The sequence below is a fragment of the Ovis aries genome, chromosome 3 (genome assembly GCF_016772045.2).
Source record: "Ovis aries strain OAR_USU_Benz2616 breed Rambouillet chromosome 3, ARS-UI_Ramb_v3.0, whole genome shotgun sequence".
In the NCBI taxonomy this organism is placed as follows: domain Eukaryota; kingdom Metazoa; phylum Chordata; class Mammalia; order Artiodactyla; family Bovidae; genus Ovis; species Ovis aries.
Genome location: NC_056056.1, coordinates 211,432,952 through 211,451,866, shown reverse-complemented (window position 1 = coordinate 211,451,866; position 18,915 = coordinate 211,432,952). Strand labels below are relative to the sequence as shown.

The window sequence follows — 18,915 nt, the reverse complement described above, 5'->3', positions numbered from 1 at the left end:
CCCACAGAGGAGCCTGGCAGGCTGTAGTCCATGGGGTCGCAGAGAGTCGGACGTGACCAAAGTGACTTAGCACGTACAAGACTATCTTTACCTATTTCAACAACAATTACAATTAAAAAAAAAATGTTTTTTTTAAGTCTACTGAATAAACATGGACACTTTTATGAATGCCAATCAAGTCGATTCTAGAGAACTGCCCTCTACCATCAGGAGAACAGGAGGAATTCTTCAACGTGCACGGGAGAGAGAACAGAGTCACCAAGCAAAGGTATAGCAGTGTCTCTGTTTACTATAAAAAACAAAACCTGTGAACCCGAAGCACCAGAAAACTCTGAAGCGTTTCTCTGAAACGCTGCAACTCCAAGACAAACAAGACAGACAAGCAAAGCGCCAGAGGCAGGCTGAAAGGTTTGGGCAACTAGTTACAAACATGCCGTATTTTATCTCTTGGGTAAGACATCATGTTTCTGTGAGAAGTAATAAAACACCGGGTATGTACTCGAGACATATAAGAGCATGTATTGTAATTTTAGGCTTGTGATATACTATGAAATATCAGAAAAATAAGAAAGACACATCTCATGTATATTCTTGAATGAATATTACCCTTACATATTTAGCTCCTAACTAAACAAACTTATGGCACCAACTTACTTTCAGAGATTCCTTTTTAAAACTTCATTTTTCAACTTAAGATAGCAGAATTACTCTGTAACTTGAGCTAGACTATCTTCTTTTATGTCGCCCCTGTCTTCCCAAAGGTCTTCTTACACATAATTAGAAATCACTGAAGACAGACACCATGAACTTTTCCCATAGCTTTTAAACCATCTTCCAGTAAATTTCCTATAAGGATGTTTAGATTGTGGATAAATATAGGAAAAGCAGGATATAGTTCTAAACACAGTAATTTTTAAAAAGAACAACCAAAACCAGTCCTTGTAACTGACTTCATGCTACCTAAGTGGATCAAAGATGGAACATATAAGAAGTGTATATTTCGGGCTGTTTACCCTATGATTTCAATGTCCTTTACAGTACTAATTATATCCGTTGTAGACATACAGAACTTGAAGCAAAGGATCCCAACTTTCCACTGAGTGCCTACTTCAAGTACAACTACAGAAACAAAATTTAAAAACAGTTTTTCTAAGGATCTTGAACAAAATCAGGCAGAAAAGAAAATTAAGAACAGAATTCAAGCTTCTAAAGACTTTGAAATTTGTTCTTAATTTCTTTCTTCCATCTTCCCACCAGTGCAACTTTCTCTATTTCAGGTGGCCAGGATGCTAAGAGAGTGCTTAGAGACGGAACATCCTCAAGTGAAAGTTTTTAAAATCTGAGTTTCACTGACCATGAGATTCTTTCAACTTGCTCCTGCGCTGGGTTCTTGCATAAAGTACGACCTGCTGGACAACCTCCAGCTGCTCTTCAATCCGGGGGAAATGAAAGTCAGTGCATTCTTGGCAAACCGTGGCGAAATCTAAGGGACCCAACACAGTTAATGAACTTGCAAAGGTGAAGTATCAGATCTTTAGTGTTTACTTACAGAGAGATCCAGCAGAAATGCAACACAGTATTCCCAAGGACGGCATCTCATACTTGTCCTCTCTATAATTATCTTAGTAAGTTAAGGGACAACAATTTGGTTCTGATCAGAAACTCACTCTCTCAATGGCTCAAAAAAAATACATAATTAATAGGCAAGGATATTTTAATAAAAGTCTAAACCTTCTTTAAATAGTAGATACTTTGATCATAATCTAGTTCCCAAAAGTGCTAAAAAAAAAATCAGGTTCTTACACTTATGATAGAAAATAAAATATTCAAGCATCTTAAAAGTAGTTCTACATTTCAATGCACTTTCTATGTCAAACTCTTGGAAAAATCATCAGAAAAAATGAAGTGTACTAGGAGGGAAGGCAGAATTCAACCTAGCATTTTTAAGAAATAGATTATTTAAAAATATAAAGAAAAAACATGACAAATGGATGAACTGAAATTCAGTCAGGATCTGCTTCTAAACTGAAAAATGTATTTATGTCTTGATTATTCTTTTTGTGATACCTTGAAAAAGGATCCTTACAAGTATTATCTATGATAGGACTTTAAGAAAAATGAAATATCCTAAAGCGCCCCATGGGTGCTAAAGTATGAAACAAATCCCATATGACCATGTCTGGGTCTGTGTGCTGTTTGGACTCAAGCCTTTTCCAGTTCTTTTCCTCTAACTGCTTTCTCTTTCCAATGGGATTAAGCGGAGAACTCTGAGGGCGCAACTCCGCACAACGCTAGCTCACCTCTCTTAATGCCACTGTAGGAATTGATTCGATTGTCGACCAGCAACACCAGGCCACAGAGGGACGTGGAGTACAGCGACAGCGCCGTCTGCAGTCGGTGGAGCTTCCCGCCGCTCCGGTGGCTCCTCTTGTGCTTGCAGAAGTCCAGCACGTCTGCTCTCAGCAGCCTCAGGTTGTGCATGGTCTTCAGCTGGGCCCCTGGGGGAGGGCAGCGGCCCCAGGAAGATACTTAGACAGCTGCAGAAAGCCAGCAGAGCGGGAGGCAAATCTCGGTGGCAGGAATCCTAGTAAATCTGTGCTACGAATACTCTCAGACGGGCTTTTCAATTTTCTATTTTGCTGTTGTTTACTCACTAAGTCGTGCCCAATGCTTTGCAACCCTATGGACTGTAGCCCATCAGGCTCCTCTGCGGTCATGGTGATTCTCCAGGCAATAATACTGGAGGGGGTTGCCATTTCCTCCTCCAGGGGATCTTCCTGACCTAGGGATCGAACTTGTATCTCCTGCATTGGCAGGTGGGTCTTTAACCACTGAGCCACCGAGGAAGCCTGTGTTCTATTTTAATAACTATTAATATTTCACCTTTGCATTTGAAAAAAATAATGGATGAGCTAAAACAGAAAACTTATAGTCAATAAACACAGACCTTCTTGGAGCAGAACCTAATTTTTCATTTCAAAAGTGAAGTGGAAGTCACCCAGTTGTGTCTTGACTCTTTTCGACTCCATGGACTGTAGCCTACCAGGCTTCTCTGTCCATGGGATTTCCCGAGCAAGAACACTGGAATGGGTTGCCATTTCCTTCTCCAGGGGATCCTCCCAACCCAGAGATCAAACCCAGGTCTTCTGCATTGCAAGTGGATTCTTTACTGTCTGAGCCATCAAGGAAGCCTTTCATTTTAAAAAGAACCTGGATATATTCTACTTATACGCTAAGGATTTTTCTCTTAAAAACATTTTTAAAAAGTTCTACTGGTTACAATGTGGTGACTGTAAAAAATTAACACACTTACCTAAGTGGATGGTAAAACTTTCTTCTAACTTTCTCTGTTCCTCATAAACCCTTCCATTTGCTTCAGCGGATTCTCTGAACTGACTCGGCTGAACTTTAATTTCCTCGCTGCAATTGAAAAAATTATTGATATGCTTTTTTTTGGTATGCTTGTCAAGAAATTTTCCTATAGGAAAGAAAGATTTATAGTGAAATGAAAGTGAAAACCACTCAGTCCTGTCTGACTCTTTTGCGACCCCATGGATTGTAGCCCACGAGCCTCCTCTGTTCATGGGATTCTCCAGGCAAGAATACTAACGTGGGTTGTCATTTCCTACTCTAGGGGATCTTCCCAACCCAGGGATCAAACCTGGGTCGCTCGCATTGCAGGCAGAGTCTTTACCATCTGAGTCACTAGGTAATGAAATTAATTGCTGAAAGTAGCACTTAATTTACTCCTAAATTTATCTTTTATCCACGAGGCAGGAACACAAGCACTTACAACTTATAAAATTCCCACTTATTCTTCCATTTCTTTGGTTATTTCTTTCAGTCAGTGAGGCATATTTTTTTAGTGATTACAATATCAATTCCTATGTCACTATGTAGTATTTCTTAGTAGCCTGCTGCTGCTGCTGCTAAGTCGCTTCAGTCGTGTCCAACTCTGTGACCCCACAGACGGCAGCCCACCAGGCTCCCCCGTCCCTGGGATTCTCCAGGCAAGAGTACTGGAGTGGGGTGCCATCGCCTTCTCCTGTAGGGCATGATTAAACAGTGACTAACATTACCTTAAAATGTTTAAAATGACATTAAAAAACATTAATATATCCTTATATCAGGTGGCATCAGTGAAACTAGAGAAGAAGTGAAGTGAGAGAAATGAAAATTAAAAACAAAAAAGTCAAATTAAAAAAAGAATTAAAAAAGAAGAAAGTTCATTTTGACATATTCATATCCTTTTTTTAAAAAACCATTTCTTATTTTTTCACTGCCAATAGTCTCACACTAAAAGACTTCTCTTAGCTCTAGTCTGCCCTTGTACTTTCTGAAAATGTTTCCATGGAGGCATCAGAACTGTACAACTGTTCAATTCACATATTACGGTGAGCTGAAGATGATGCAAGTCTGTAATAGTCATCTATCCCCCTGACTAGATTTTTTCGATAAATCCAAACAGTCTTATTTGTGTCACTGGTGGACTTCATTAGGAAATATAGCCAATTTCAACCCCCAAACAAATTCATACAGATTTACACAAATTAAATATCATCTTAGGATTCAGGAAGCCATCAAAGAAAGTTGTTCCTGTTCTACTAACAGAAAAAGCTGGGATAATCTATATGGCCATAACTGTTCTGAAGCTCATCAGAGATCTGAGGTAACAAGGGGACCAAGAAATTAAATTCTGAAGTGTGACATGCCTGTCCCAGGGGAGACAGGACACATGGTTTGGCAGAGCATCGTAGAAATGAAATGCTGGAATGTATGTAAGAAGGTAAGAAGAAATCAGCTAAAATGTTAACACGTTCTTCAAGGTCAAGTATGGGGTGGCATGTACGTTTAAGGACAGCAATGGATGTTACATGCTCCTGCAAACTCTTTCCCACCAGCCTCCACCAGGTGCTTCCAGGAAAGGCCTGGGGGTGGGGCAGGAGGAGAGACAGCCCACCAGGCGGCACAGGTGGATGTGCTAAGGATGCCCTGTGCCCTCGGCCCAGATCTGCAGGGCTTGCCCGAGACCATGAGGCCGTGGAACCTGCCTCCCACCCTCAACAGGCAGAGGAAGACCACCTAGAGACCAAAGCCCCACTCTCAACACCAAGTGGCAGCAGCGTACTGCTGTAGACAACGAGGCCTGTGGTGCACTGGAATGGAGAACAGAAACCAAACAGTCTGACTGCCAACTGGATTTCCATGGCCTTCACCTTAACAGCCTGCTCATTTCTGGGCATAGGTACTATTTACGCAGGTGGCGCTTAGTGGTAGAGAATCCACCTACCAATGCAGGAGATGAGAGACCCGGGTTCAATCCTTAGGTCAGGAAGATCCCCTGGAGGAGGAAATGGCAACCCACTTCAGTGTTCTTGCCTGGAGAACGGGACGCGTCTGAGCCACACGCTACTTCTTTTCTAATACACACAACAGTCTGCATTTTACAGTGGATATATTTACTTATATTCATTATAATATCTATGAAGTACTAGATCGTGAGTTATATGTGTAAGTTTGAACTATAAAATTTCTAGAAGAAAATACAGCAGAAAATCTTTGTGATCTTGAATTTCAACAATATCTTAGATAAGACAGATTTCTTAAAAACTGATAAACTGTACTTAATTAAAATGAAAAGTTATTCTTTGAAAGAAACGGATAAGACAATGAAAAGACAAGCCACGAGGTGCTAGAACATATTTGTAAAACATATATCTGATTATACACTTGTACCAGAATACACAGAGAACTTTCACAACTCAGTAATAAGAAAAAAGATAAAGGAGAGCTATAGCTAGAAGATCAGCACATGAAAAGATGTTCAGCGTTAGGAGCCACCAGGGAAACGCAAAGACACACAGAATGAGACACCACTACAAAACCTACCAGAACGGCTAAATATCACCATCAAGTGCTGACAGGTTGTGGAGCATCTGGAACCCGCATACACAGGTGGGGGGGGGGGGGATGCAAAAATGTCACAACCACTTTGGAGAACAGTTGGGCAGTTTCTTATAAGATTAAACACACCATGGATTTTACTTACTGTGTTACCCAGCAATTCCACTCCTAGGTATTTACATAAGAGAATTCTAAACATGCGCTACATATGTTATATTATAAACATATGTCTACCCATATGTTCTGGCTTCCCTATTGGCTCAGATGGTAAAGAGTCTGCCTGCAATGCGGGATACCTGGGTTCGATCTCCAGATCGGAAAGATCCCCTGAAGGAGGGCACGGCAACCCACTCCAGTATTCATTCTTGCCTGGAGAATCCCATAGACAGAAGAGCCTGGTGGACTACAGTCCATGGGTTTGCAAAGAGTTGGACACAACTGAGCGGCTGACTTTTATTTTCACTTTCATGACTATACAAAGACCTGTATGTGAATGCTTACAGTCACTTTATTTATAATTGCCAAAATCTGGAAATACTTCAAATGTCCACCATTGGATAAACAAAAGAACAACAGAGCAACAAAAACGGAAGAACCACTTAAAATGGCAACAACTTGAATGAGTCTCAAAAGGGTTATGTTAAGTGAAGAAAGTAAGACGTAAGTTGCTGCATACAGTTTGATTCCATTTATATAAGAAAATCAGAATTACAGGGATAGAAATCAGATCAGGTTACCACGAGCTCGGCAAGCAGAAGTGGGGTTAATATAAATGGATAAAAAGGAAATGCTATGTCTTGGCTGCAGTGATGGCTTCATGACTAAGTTTGTCAAAACTCATCAAAAGGTAAACCTAAAACAAGTGACTTTTATGTAATTCATCCTTCAATACACCTGACTTTAAGCAAAAAGGCAAAAATGAATGAATTTTAAAGATTGGTCAATTTCATACAATCCCATATGTAGTTATGCTGAATGCAGGTTTCTGCTCCCCCAGGAAGCCTATCAAAAGGAAAGCAAGCTAACAAAGTCACAGTAAAAATCCTCTTTCCTAGGAATATTTGATTTTTTAAAGCAGCAGCAGCTAGAGGTCAATATTTATACAATGGAACTGATCACATAGAATGAATTTCTGAAACTACAGTAGCAAGTGAAGTGAAAGTCACTCAGTCATGCTCGACTTTTTGCGACCCCATGGACTATATATATAGTCCATGGAATTCTCCAGGCCAGAATACTGGAGTGGGCAGCCTTTCCCTTCTCCAGGGGATCTTCCCAACCCAGGGATTGAACCCAGGTCTCCCACACTGCAGGCAGATTCTTTACCAGCTGAGCCACAAGGGAAGCCCAAGAATACTGGAGTGGGTAGCCTATCCTGTCTCCAGCGGATCTTCCTGACCCAGGAATCAAACCGGGGTCTCCTGCATCAAGAGATATTTTTTGTAGCAAGGGGCTTTCTGAGCTTCCATTAAGTCAGTGATTTCCTGCCTTTTTGACCATAGCATAGAGTACATATTTAATATTTTACATTTTCTTCAATACACACACGTGTAATGCACTGATGTCTTTTTCCCTAGTCTACTCTGCTCAGATCTGTTCCACTCCATTCCATGCTATTATTATTTTTAAAGTTCAGTTGGAAAGTAAAGGATCTTGCATGGTTCCTGGCAGCAGTCTGAGAAACACCGCCGGACCTTATGGCACATGGATGTTCCCAGCCTGTCCCCGACAGCTCCTTCTGTACTGAGTTTAGCACTTTTTCATTGGAAATGAAGAGTATATACATGTTAGTGTCCAGGAGGTTATCCCATTTCTAATTATAAAAAATTGTTTAAATGTTTTTCAGTATTGTCTTGGGGAAAACAACAACACAAATGACAGATGATAATAAAAGGGGATAATAGATAGCATCAGGTAAACAGTTTAATGATAATCGACTCATAAGCCTGTCTATACATCCATCCCGTAAGTATTTATTTACGTGCTTGTATCAACAGGGAGCAAGACCAGTCCCAAGGAAAAGAAATGCAAAAAAGCAAAATGGCTGTCTGAGGAGGCCTTACAAATAGCTGCGAAAAGAAGAGAAGTGAAAAGCAAAGGAGAAAAGGAAAGATATACCCATTTGAATGCAGAGTTCCAAAGAATAGCAAGGAGAGATAAGAAAGCCTTCCTCAGTGATCAGTGCAAAGAAATAGAGGAAAATAACAGAATGGGAAAGACTAGAGATCTCTTTAAGAAAAACCAAGGGAATATTTCATGCAAAGATGGGCTCAATAAGGGACAGAAATGGTATGGAACAGAAGCAGATGGCAAGAATACACTGAAGAACTGTACAAAAAAGATCTTCATGACCCAGATAATCATGATGGTGTGATCACTCACCCAGAGCCAGACATCCTGGAATGTGAAGTCAAGTGGGCCTTAGAAAGCATCACTACAAACAAAGCTAGTGGAGATGATGGAATTCCAGTGGAGCTATTTCAAATCCTAAAAGATGATGCTGTGAAAGTGTTGCACTCAATATGCCAGCAAATTTGGAAAACTCAGCAGTGGCCACAGGAGCTGGAAAAGAGATCAGCCAACAACTCAGTTCATCAGTCCCAGTGTAAGAAAGGCAATTGCCAAAATGCAACCTGCCCAGAGACATTACCAAACTACAAGGCTACAGTGTCTCACACTCTTGACTAGATAAAGTAATGCTCAAAATTCTCCAAGCCAGGCTTCAGCAGTACATTAACCGTGATGGACAGGGAGGCCTGGTGTGCTGCAGTCCATGGGGTTGCAAAGAGTTGGATATGACTGAGCAACTGAATGGAACTGAACTGCTCAAGAGTTAGACACTTGACAGAGATCTGGGGATTACAAGAGCAGAAAAAATAGACATGGATTTTTACTTTCAAGGCAAGACAAGTAGGGGAGAAGGACATTATATAAATAAAATGCTCTATCTAAATGTTTACAGTACACACTAGAAAACCCTGAAAACAGGATTATACTGTACTAAGAATATCTCCAATAGAATACACTTTAGGATTGAAAAAAGAAAGAAATTCTCAAAGGTGAGTACACAGCCAGGAGTAACAGGCAATATGAGAAACACAGTGCATTTAGCCCGTAAGGGACCACACAAATTATGAAGCGTAGAAAGTCTTCTTTCTTCATCTTGTACCCTGTACATGCTTCTATAACTGCACATATCATTTTGTTTTATTTACAGGTCAGTCTCTAAAGAATATAAGCTCCCCACAGGCAGTTATCTTGTTTTTCTGCTTAAAGAGTGCTTGGCGTTGAAGAGGCATTCAACCACTGTGTACTGCATTGCAAGGAAACCAATTAAAAAAAAAACACAGGAGACAGCAGTCAAGGTATTTAGGTATATATACCCACAAGATTTATAAAGCTAAGTTCTAGGTGGGGAATCACCTTTGTAAAACATCCTGCCCCACATAATCCACGTAAAGTCTACAAAATGAGAGGTGTTAAAAAAAAAAGCATATAGTTATCTTGAATTTTCACTGGAAACTTAGAAAGGTCCAATTTTACAGTAAATACAAACTATTACTGATAACAACTTTTCATCTCATAAAAGTGATACCTGATTAATACCTGAGGGAGCTGTTGTTGGGATTTTTTAGGTCTTGATGAAGTTTAATTACCCATTCCTGATACTCTTGTTTTTGAATGGCAGTCGATTGTTTTAATTCATTGGACCACTTATTTTCTAAGTCCTAAAAAGAGACAGTATACCAACGAGTTAATTTTTTTTTCTTCACAAAAATAAACAAAACAAATGCACTCTGAAAGTCATTATATATACCTCACTTACCTGCTGGGATTCGAAATGCTGAGCAGCCAGGGTGTTCACATCTTGGTCTGTCAGTGACTTTCCCAACTCCTGCATCACTTTTTCCATTTCAATACCTTGTCTGAAACATAAATAAGTAGATCGGATACAGTCATCACATTTTAAAGGTGCAGAACCACTTCAGATCCATGGAATAACTGCTACGAAGTGAAAAGAACATTTTCTTCTTAAAGGAAGGTGCCCAGGGATGGCCACAGTACTGTCTGGAAAACACTCTGAAGCCTCGGCAATGGAGAGGCGGAAATGACGCTAACGTCGTATAATATACATAACGTCAATGTGTAGTTAAATCGGAACCTAAATTTAGTTCATAAAGGAGAACATTCAGAATCCAGGAGAGAGTTCAATTTCCGTAACTAGTACTGAAAAGTCCAGAGCCTTTTATCACTTGCAGATTTTCACAAAGAAGATACTCCCCAATTGAGCTCAAAGCACATTTTTTATTCCTCTGAATGTGAGTTAAAGTGACTTCAACCTTCGAATCACACATTATAATCAGAAGCTGCCAGTTAGGTTCTAAGAATCAAACTGGTATTAAGTCACAGCGTTCCCTTTCTAGAGGAATGTGAAATACATTCTGAAGTAGTCTTAATTTATCCAAACAAACAATATGCAGAAATTAAAAATGGTATTTCCCCATAAGAAAAACTAATGGTGCTACAAGTTCAGACAGTGGTTATTTACGTAGGAAATGGCTGGGAACTGCTGGATGGGTGGGAGAGAGCCTTCTGCAGGCTGGAGATCACCTACTTCTTGATCTGGGAGAGGAGCACACTGGTGTGCTTACTTTGTGGAAGCTTACTGAACTGCATACCTACAGTTTATTGCCTTTTTATATGTCGGTTATATTTTAATAAATAAGTTGATTAAAAAATCTCTAATAAAAAATGTATTAATCAAGTTTGTTCTAAAACACATTTCAAACAAACTTGGAAGCTGTGTAACAGACATGAACTAAAGGACTTCACTACCATTTTAGTCAGTTTACGTAAATTGCTCTTAGAAGAGAAACTGCACTGATTTCTAAGAACTGATTAAGATACGTACATGTCTATCATAAACGAAACTCATTCGTATGTTACACTTCTATACATCCCAATGTATACCTTCTAGTATCAAATATTCAGTACTACTTAATTCCCACTTAATGATAGTGCAGGCGACCCCACTAGTTTTTTAATAATTACTAGAGGTCAGCTGAAGATAATGCTTGCAAGTAAGATTTTTATTTAAAACAGAAATAACTGCTAAGCATTTATAATTACAAACTTTGATACAAATATTAATATTTTACATTACACAAGTTCCCTCTAGTGGATAAAAAGTATCATTGCCACTTTAAAGGTTCAAAGAACTATCTTGAAACTGGTTTGCTAAAAGAAGGAAATTTTCAATCAGGAAAAAGAGAACTAATAAATAACAATTCAACTTCATGAACATTTATTTCACCCTAAAAGTGTTAGAAGTGCAAGTACAGTTAATGATACAACATTTATTTCTACGATTAAGATGAAAGGAAAATTTATTATATGAAATACTATGTAGTGACTCAAGATGTCTGTCATGATGATTCTGACAACCTGTACGTTACCTTGAAGACATTTAGGAAAAAAGATAATTAGAACTGTTGATGCTGCACTGAGACAAATTCTTTTAAATATGTAAAATGGGATTAAAATGAAAGGAGAGATGAGAAAATACGTCACTTCTACTCACAAATTAGATAAATGAATTAAACACCAAAATTTTGGGTGAACTTCCACTAATGAATTCCAACTTACTATTAATTATACGGTTCAACTTTGCAAAAAATATTACCTACCTTAAAAAGACCATGGTTTATTTTTACTTATTAAGCTGACAGTTTGGACACGTGAAAAACTATAAAACGGTTCTTAATATAAATGTTTTCAAACATTTTTAAAGCCGTTATTGAACTTGTTACAATAGTGATCTGTTTTATGTTTCGGTTTTTTGGCCATGAGGCATGTGAGATCTTAGTTCCCCAACCAGGGATCGAACCTCCACCCCCTGCATTAGAAGGTGAAGTCTCAACCACTGGACAACCAGGGAAGCCCCAAATGTATTCCATTTGGAAAATTCTGAGAGAGATGGGAATACCACACCACCTGACCTGCCTCTTGAGAAATCTGTATGCAGGTCAGGAAGCAACAGTTAGAACTGGACATGGAACAACAGACTGGTTCCAAATAGGAAAAGGAGTACGTCAAGGCTGTATATTGTCACCCTGCTTATTTAACTTCTATGCAGAGTACATCATGAGAAAGGCTGGACTGGAAGAAACACAAGCTGGAATCAAGATTGCCGGGAGAAATATCAAGAACCTCAGATATGCAGATGACACCACCCTTATGGCTGAAAGTGAAGAGGAACTAAAAAGCCTCTTGAGGAAAGTGAAAGAGGAGAGCGAAAAAGTTGGCTTAAAGCTCAACATTCAGAAAACGAAGATCATGGGATCTGGTCCCATCACTTCATGGGAAGTAGATGGGGAAACAGCGGAAACAGTGTCAGACTTTATTTTTTGGGGCTCCAAAATCACTGCAGATGGTGACTGCAGCCATGAAATTAAAAGACGCTTACTCCTTGGAAGAAAAGTTATGACCAACCTAGATAGCATATTCAAAAGCAGAGACATTACTTTGCCGACTAAGGTCTGTCTAGTCAAGGCTATGGTTTTCCAGTGGTCATGTATGGATGTGAGAGTTGGACTGTGAAGAAAGCTGAGCGCCAAAGAATTGATGCTTTTGAACTGTGGTGTTGGAGAAGACTCTTGAGAGTCCCTTGGACTGCAAGGAGATCCAACCAGTCCATTCTGAAGGAGATCAGCCCTGGGATTTCTTTGGAAAGAATGATGCTAAAGTTGAAGCTCCAGTACTTTGGCCACCTCATGCGAAGAGTTGACTCACTGGAAAAGACTCTGATGCTGGGAGGGATTGAGGGCAGGAGGAGAGGGGGACGACTGAGGATGAGATGGCTGGACAGCATCACTGACTCGATGGACATGAGTCTGAGTGAACTCCAGGAGTTGGTGATGGACAGGGAGGCCTTGCGTGCTGCGATTCATGGGGTCGCAGAGTCGGACACGACTGAGCAACTGAGCTGAACTGATTATCTGTAATGTTTGGGGGTAGGGGAACAAAGCCCCGTCAAGAAGTCTGGCTAAAAGACATTTCAAAAATAACATAAACCAAAACAAATCCCTATTGAAAAACTATCCTGTAACAGAAAAAAATGTATATAAAGTACACAGTAAATGCAGATAATTAGTAACTTAATGCAGCTTCCAAAAAAACTGCAGGGTTAAATGGAATAAGAACCTTCTTCCAACTTAGAAAAAAGAACAATTATAGAACAGTGATGGCCAGAGATGAAATTTTCTGGCAGGTGGAGTGAGCAGGCAGCAAAGAGGACCACAGCTCAGAGCAACTCAGCTGCCGACTGAAAGCAGGGGCGACAGCCACTGACGTGAACTGCAGATGCTGAGCTGCACATTTTTTAATATCCCTAAACAGGCTGGAGAAGACACTCAAGAGTCCCTTGGACTGTAAGGAGATCCAACCAGTCCATCCTAAAGGAGATCAGTCCTGGGTATTCTTTGGAAGGAATGATGCTGAAGCTGAACCTCCAATGCTTTGGCTACCTCACACAAAGAGTTGACGCATTAGAAAAGACCCTGATGCTGGGAGGGATTGGGGGCAGGAGGAGAAGCGGACGACAGAGGATGAGATGGCTGGATGGCATCACTAACTCGATGGACGTGAGTCTGAGTGAACTCTGGGAGTTGGTGATGGACAGGGAGGCCTGGCGTGCTGCAATTCATGGGGTCGCAAAGAGTTGGACACGACTGAGCGACTGAACTGAACTGAACTCAAACAGGTAGAATGAGTGCAGGCCCAGAAAACCTGAGAGCTGAGAACAGACTCAGAATGAGAGGAAGACTGTATTATCTGAAGCCCCAGTGGGGAAAAAAATCAAACCAATGAAGTTCAACAGAAGGTAATTAGTGTTGGGTAACTAGCATCATATTTTAAAAAACCTAATCTGTATTTCACGCTTATTTTAAAGTATGTTCACAATATTCCATGCGTGCGTGCTTAGTTGCTTCAGTTGTGTCTGACACTTTGCGACCCAATGGACTGTAGCCCACCAGGCTCCTCTGTCCATGGGGTTCTCCAGGCAAGAATACTGGAGTGGGTTGCCATTTCCTTCTCCAGAGGATCTTCCCGACCCAGGGATCAATCCGACATCTCCTGAGTCTCCTGCATTGCAGGCAGATTCTTTACTCATGGAGCTACCTGGGAAGTCTGTGGCAATATTATTGGATATGAAATAAAGAACTAGAGGAAATCCATTTCTGCCTCAGTAAACTGGGGCAGTAACAGTAGGGTTGTGGATCAAATGAGATAGGGCATCTGTTAAGAACTGCATCTTTGTGGCCCCGCAGAGTACAAATGTTGAAACCCTAACCTTCACTGTGATGTTATGTGGAGGTGGAGCCTTTGGGAGGCAATTAGGTTGCGGTAAGCTCCAGAGGCTGGCATCCTCATGATGGAATTAGTCTGGAAGAAGGGGTGCTACTCTTCTCTGTCTATAAGCAACGCACCAGGAGCATGCATGGAGGAAAGGCTGAGGAAGCAATGTCAGGAAGGCACTGGCTACAAGCCAGGCGGTGGGTCCTCACCAGACACTGAGTCTGCTGGCACCTTGACCTTGGACAACCCAGCCTCCAGACTATAGGAGGTCAATTTCTGCTGTTTAAGCCATCCAGTCTGTGTATGTGTTTTTTAATATAGCGGCCTGAATGAAGACGGCATCCAAAGCACTTTGCACAGGGCCTGGAACAAAGCTGACCCTTTAGAAGAGGTAAGTTCTTCCTCCATCAGAACTAAGAGTAGATAGAACCGTCATAATTCGTTTAGGTAAATCCCTTGAGGAGTTCTATAAACTAGGAGAACCTTATCTGCCCAGGTGAAATGAGAGATCGAAACACACAAGAAAATTACTTTCTAATGTTGAAGATGATTTTCTATTCTATTTTTCAGTTTTATTTAAGAAAAAGAGAGAGAGCGAGAGAGAGAACACACTGTTCTGTAGCCCGTCATTATTTGATGATGTAACATTTAATTATCGTGATGCAAGAACTAGGAAGTACCTCTCCCGTAGCTTTTTCAGCTCCACGTCTCTTTCGCCAATGAGTTCAGAGATACTGACGAAGTAGTTGTGTTCCAAGTTTAGGAGAGTTTCAGAGGCTGGAGAATGGATGAGGTCATGGTACACATCCGCGAAGTCTTCATCCCAGCTGGGCTCCTCGGGCCTCGCGTGCTCTAGCGTGGTCTGCAAGATGGGACCAGACATTCTTAAACCCTGACGCGGAGCTCTTAGTTAACACACTACTGGAGAAGTGAGTATGCTATGATTCCATTTCGGTACATCAAAGGACAGAAAGGCCCTCTACATATGTGTTTATAGGTTACATAGGATTATCTGAGCATACACAAAAGATACGGAAAGAAGTGGACTCAGTTGTCAATGTGGGTTACCCGGAGGCAGGGATAAGGGGAAGGTGTTAATGCGGAGCAAGGGATAGGAAGTGTCCATAATCTCAAAATAAAAAAAAGAAAGGGTAATAAGTAAGCTCTCATTTCCGTAAAACACACACACACACACACACACACACACACACACACACACACACTTGAAGGGGCTGTCTGTAGCAGAGTGGGATTTTTAAGTACCTTACTTTGTATTCTAATGTGCCACGTAAGAGAATAACTTGCATATAGTAATTCTATCATCAGGAAAAAAGCTTTTCATTTTTAAAAATTATTGCTAAAAAAGGTTTTGTAGGCTATATATTTAGAGAATGAGCTTACCTATGTAACAACACTGCCCTTGATAACCCAATTCATGCATAGGATTTTATATCAAGATATACATGTGAAACGTTTTTACTCTGAACTCAGGTATTGTTTTCTTCACAAAATCTAAGTCCCCTCAATTAAATGTATGAAAATAGTAGTTATCAAAATGATAAAGGGACTGCATAAACACTGATAAGCAAACAAACAAAAAACCCAGAAACATGCAGAAGCAGAAAAGAGACCCTGAGTGCGCACACACAAACGCATCTGGGGAGGCAGATGCCTGGCCCTGGACACGTGCCATGACCACGCACCAGACACGCACAGCGCTCTACAGCGGCAGGAGACTGACATGCTCAGAAGGCCCCAGAAGGCCCCCGCCAAAGGCCACACCATATAACGGCAAGAGTGGAAGTTTCATAAAGATTTCAACACTGTTTCTATTTTTGATCTTTGCAGCTAGCCACCTGTAAAAGAGAACAATCTAAATTCTTCCCTTTTCTTACCAATGAAAATACCCCAAACGGGAATCTATGATAGGGCTCAAAATAATAATCCCCCTTACATGCCACAAACGGATAAATCATGCAAACAGGTATTTTGAACCGGGACAGTCAGGTAAACTCTTCCCCTTGTTCCCTTTCACTTACACTTGGATCCACTCCAGGTCAGGAGGGGAGACTTATTAAGAGAATCAGCCGAATGTAGAGGGTGGATTTTATCTGTCCCGCACCTCTGCAAACCCGGACCACGCTCTGATAACTTGTATGCATCCCTAGACACAGCATTCCTCTAGGAATTATAACCAGTCCACGTGACTTAGGCTCTGTTCCAAAATCACTCCGGGTTTGGGCTGAAGTTTTGTAGGAAGGAGCCAAGGTCAAATCCGAGGGACCTGCTTGGCCATATATAACACCAGACAGTCAGTAACCCCACAAGGTCAGATCAGCTCATTATGCAACTTGCAAGCCTCAGTTTACAACTCGGCCTGGAGTGACACTTGTGAACAGGGAGAAGCATCTTACTACACGAGATGTACCCAACAGAATTCTTACTCACCCTCAGTCAACTAGAACTCTGGCACTGAGTTTACACACTTCCTCCCTGTCCCATATCCTGAGACCAGCCTGGGCCACCTGGATGTCCCAGTGGATGATTCACCAAGGCCCTGCCTTCCGGTGTCCCTCAACGCTGTATTTTTAATAAGCTCTCCCCTTTGCCTGTTACCCATTCCGTATCTTCCCTGGGAACAGCTCGGCTGCTAAAATTCAAACACTCAGTCACTGATTACAAACTCCAACCAAAACTTCTCATTCAGCGGCTCCCAGGCAACTGGTTCTGCAGCCTCACCAGGACCTCCGCTTCACAGTCTCCACTACCTGAGCTGTTGGCTCCCTCTCACTGCCCTTTCTTCCTGATAAAGCTTACAGTCAATCACTGTCTTGCCCACATCCTCCTTGCCCACCTAACAAAACCGCATCCTATTCCTCTAGCTCCACCTGCAGTCAGGCTCTGGGGAGCCGCAGCAGAAAAATCACACAAGTCCAGAGTCTATGGAGGCAGACCAGTGCCAGTCCCACCCTTCTCATGATGCTGCCTGGCAACTCTGGCTTCCTCTGGTCAGTTCAGTCCTCAGACATCCAACCATCTCATCAGCCCCCTACCACCCCATCTAGACAAACAACCTCCTTTACTATTTCTCAGATAAAGCAGAAGCAGTTAGGAGAGAATTATCTTCAACTTCCTGCTACCAAAGAAAATTTTTCTGAATTGATGGTTACGTTTTCCTTCTTCCTCTCCGCTATGATGGAAGCCACCTCCCTCCTCCCTGGAAAGACTGATCCTCCACTTGGGCTCTGGGTCTGGTTCCTTTTGGCCTTTCTCTCTACCGTCTTAAACAACAAGCCTCTGATCCTGGGTCTCACCCTCCTCTCTGCAGCCCAACTTCTTGAGTTGTCTAGACTCATTCCACTTCCACATTCCCACTTGTTCTTAAACTCACTGAAATCTAGTCTCTGCTCCCACCAATCTGCTGGAATTTATCTTGCCACAGATAAGACCTGATAAACCCGGTGGGTATTTCTGAGTCTTCTCCTTGCTTGATCATCTGTGCAGCATTTGAACCACAGACCAGTCCCTCGTTCTTGGTTACCTCTTTTTTGGTTAGCTTTCATGAAACTATAAACTTTTTCTTCTACTATAGTTTTTTATCTTCCTTCTGTTTCCCTGACCAGTTCCTCTCTTTCCTTTGCAGGGTTTTCTTCCTCAATTCACCTCTTAAGTGTTTGGATTTGTTTACTTACTTGTATATATTCACTCATACATCCATCTATCACAGACCAAACCCTGTTATTTGCAAGCTTGTTGCTGGATGTATTGTTGTTTACTTGCTAAGTTGTGGCCAACTCTTTTGTGACCCCGTGGACTGTGGCCGGTCTCCTCTGCCCATGGGATTCTCCAGGCAAGAATACTGGAGTGGATTGCCATTTCCTTCTCCAGGGGATCTTCCTGGCCCAGGGATTGAACCCAAGTCCCTTGCATTGGCAGGTGGATGCTTTACCACTAAGCCACTGGGGAAGCTCTCTGTGCTGGTTACTAGTTAATAAAAGGGAAGAAGGCAGACCTGTCCAGGTGGATATTCAGATAAGCCAGAGATACAGGTAGGTCAACAGACAATTACAATAAAGGGTCTTGTCAAGATTCTGTCCAGGGGTCTTCTCTTCTCAGTCTACAGTAACCCCGGGCCACTCCATTGAGCAACGAATAATTTTTTAACATAAGCATGCTCCATGTATATGTGGGATATACTCATATGAAAAAGTTCATTGTTTATCTGAGATTCTAGTTTATTTGTTTATTTAGGGCCACACCACATAGCATGTGGGATCTCAGTTCCCCAACCAGGGAACAAACCCACAATCCCCTGCACTGGAAGCACAGATTCTTAACCACTGGACCAGCAGGGAAGTCCCTGAAATTCTAAGTTAAATGGGTGGCCTGTATTTTTAATGACTAAATCTGGCAACCCTATGTTGGGTAGAAATACAAAAGCAGCATCTCACTTTACAAGAATATTACAGGAAGCGCTGTGTCCTGTGTGCTCACCTTGGTAACAAGAAGGAAGCACACAAGCACCAACACAGGGTGCAGATTACGGAGTAAATCTTTGTACACAGAGAACCAACGATTCTACAGCTGTTCCAGCATTACCTTGGCAATTTAAACACTCTCATCATTCTGCTTCAGAAACAAACATGCACACAG

At 41.5% G+C, this 18,915-nt stretch overlaps 1 protein-coding gene across 1 annotated transcript in view; it reads right to left on the bottom strand.

The window, feature by feature from the left end:
- The window catches only part of C3H12orf4 (chromosome 3 C12orf4 homolog), a 36,814-nt gene that overhangs the window by 12,957 nt on the left and 4,942 nt on the right, over window positions 1-18,915 (bottom strand). The window contains exons 4-9 of the mRNA XM_004006949.5: window positions 14,943-15,124; window positions 9,731-9,830; window positions 9,511-9,632; window positions 3,314-3,420; window positions 2,301-2,498; window positions 1,355-1,483 (exon numbers count right to left, since the gene is read on the bottom strand). Of these exons, the coding sequence (XP_004006998.1) occupies window positions 1,355-1,483; window positions 2,301-2,498; window positions 3,314-3,420; window positions 9,511-9,632; window positions 9,731-9,830; window positions 14,943-15,124 (838 nt within the window). The remainder of the gene's footprint in view (window positions 1-1,354; window positions 1,484-2,300; window positions 2,499-3,313; window positions 3,421-9,510; window positions 9,633-9,730; window positions 9,831-14,942; window positions 15,125-18,915) is intronic.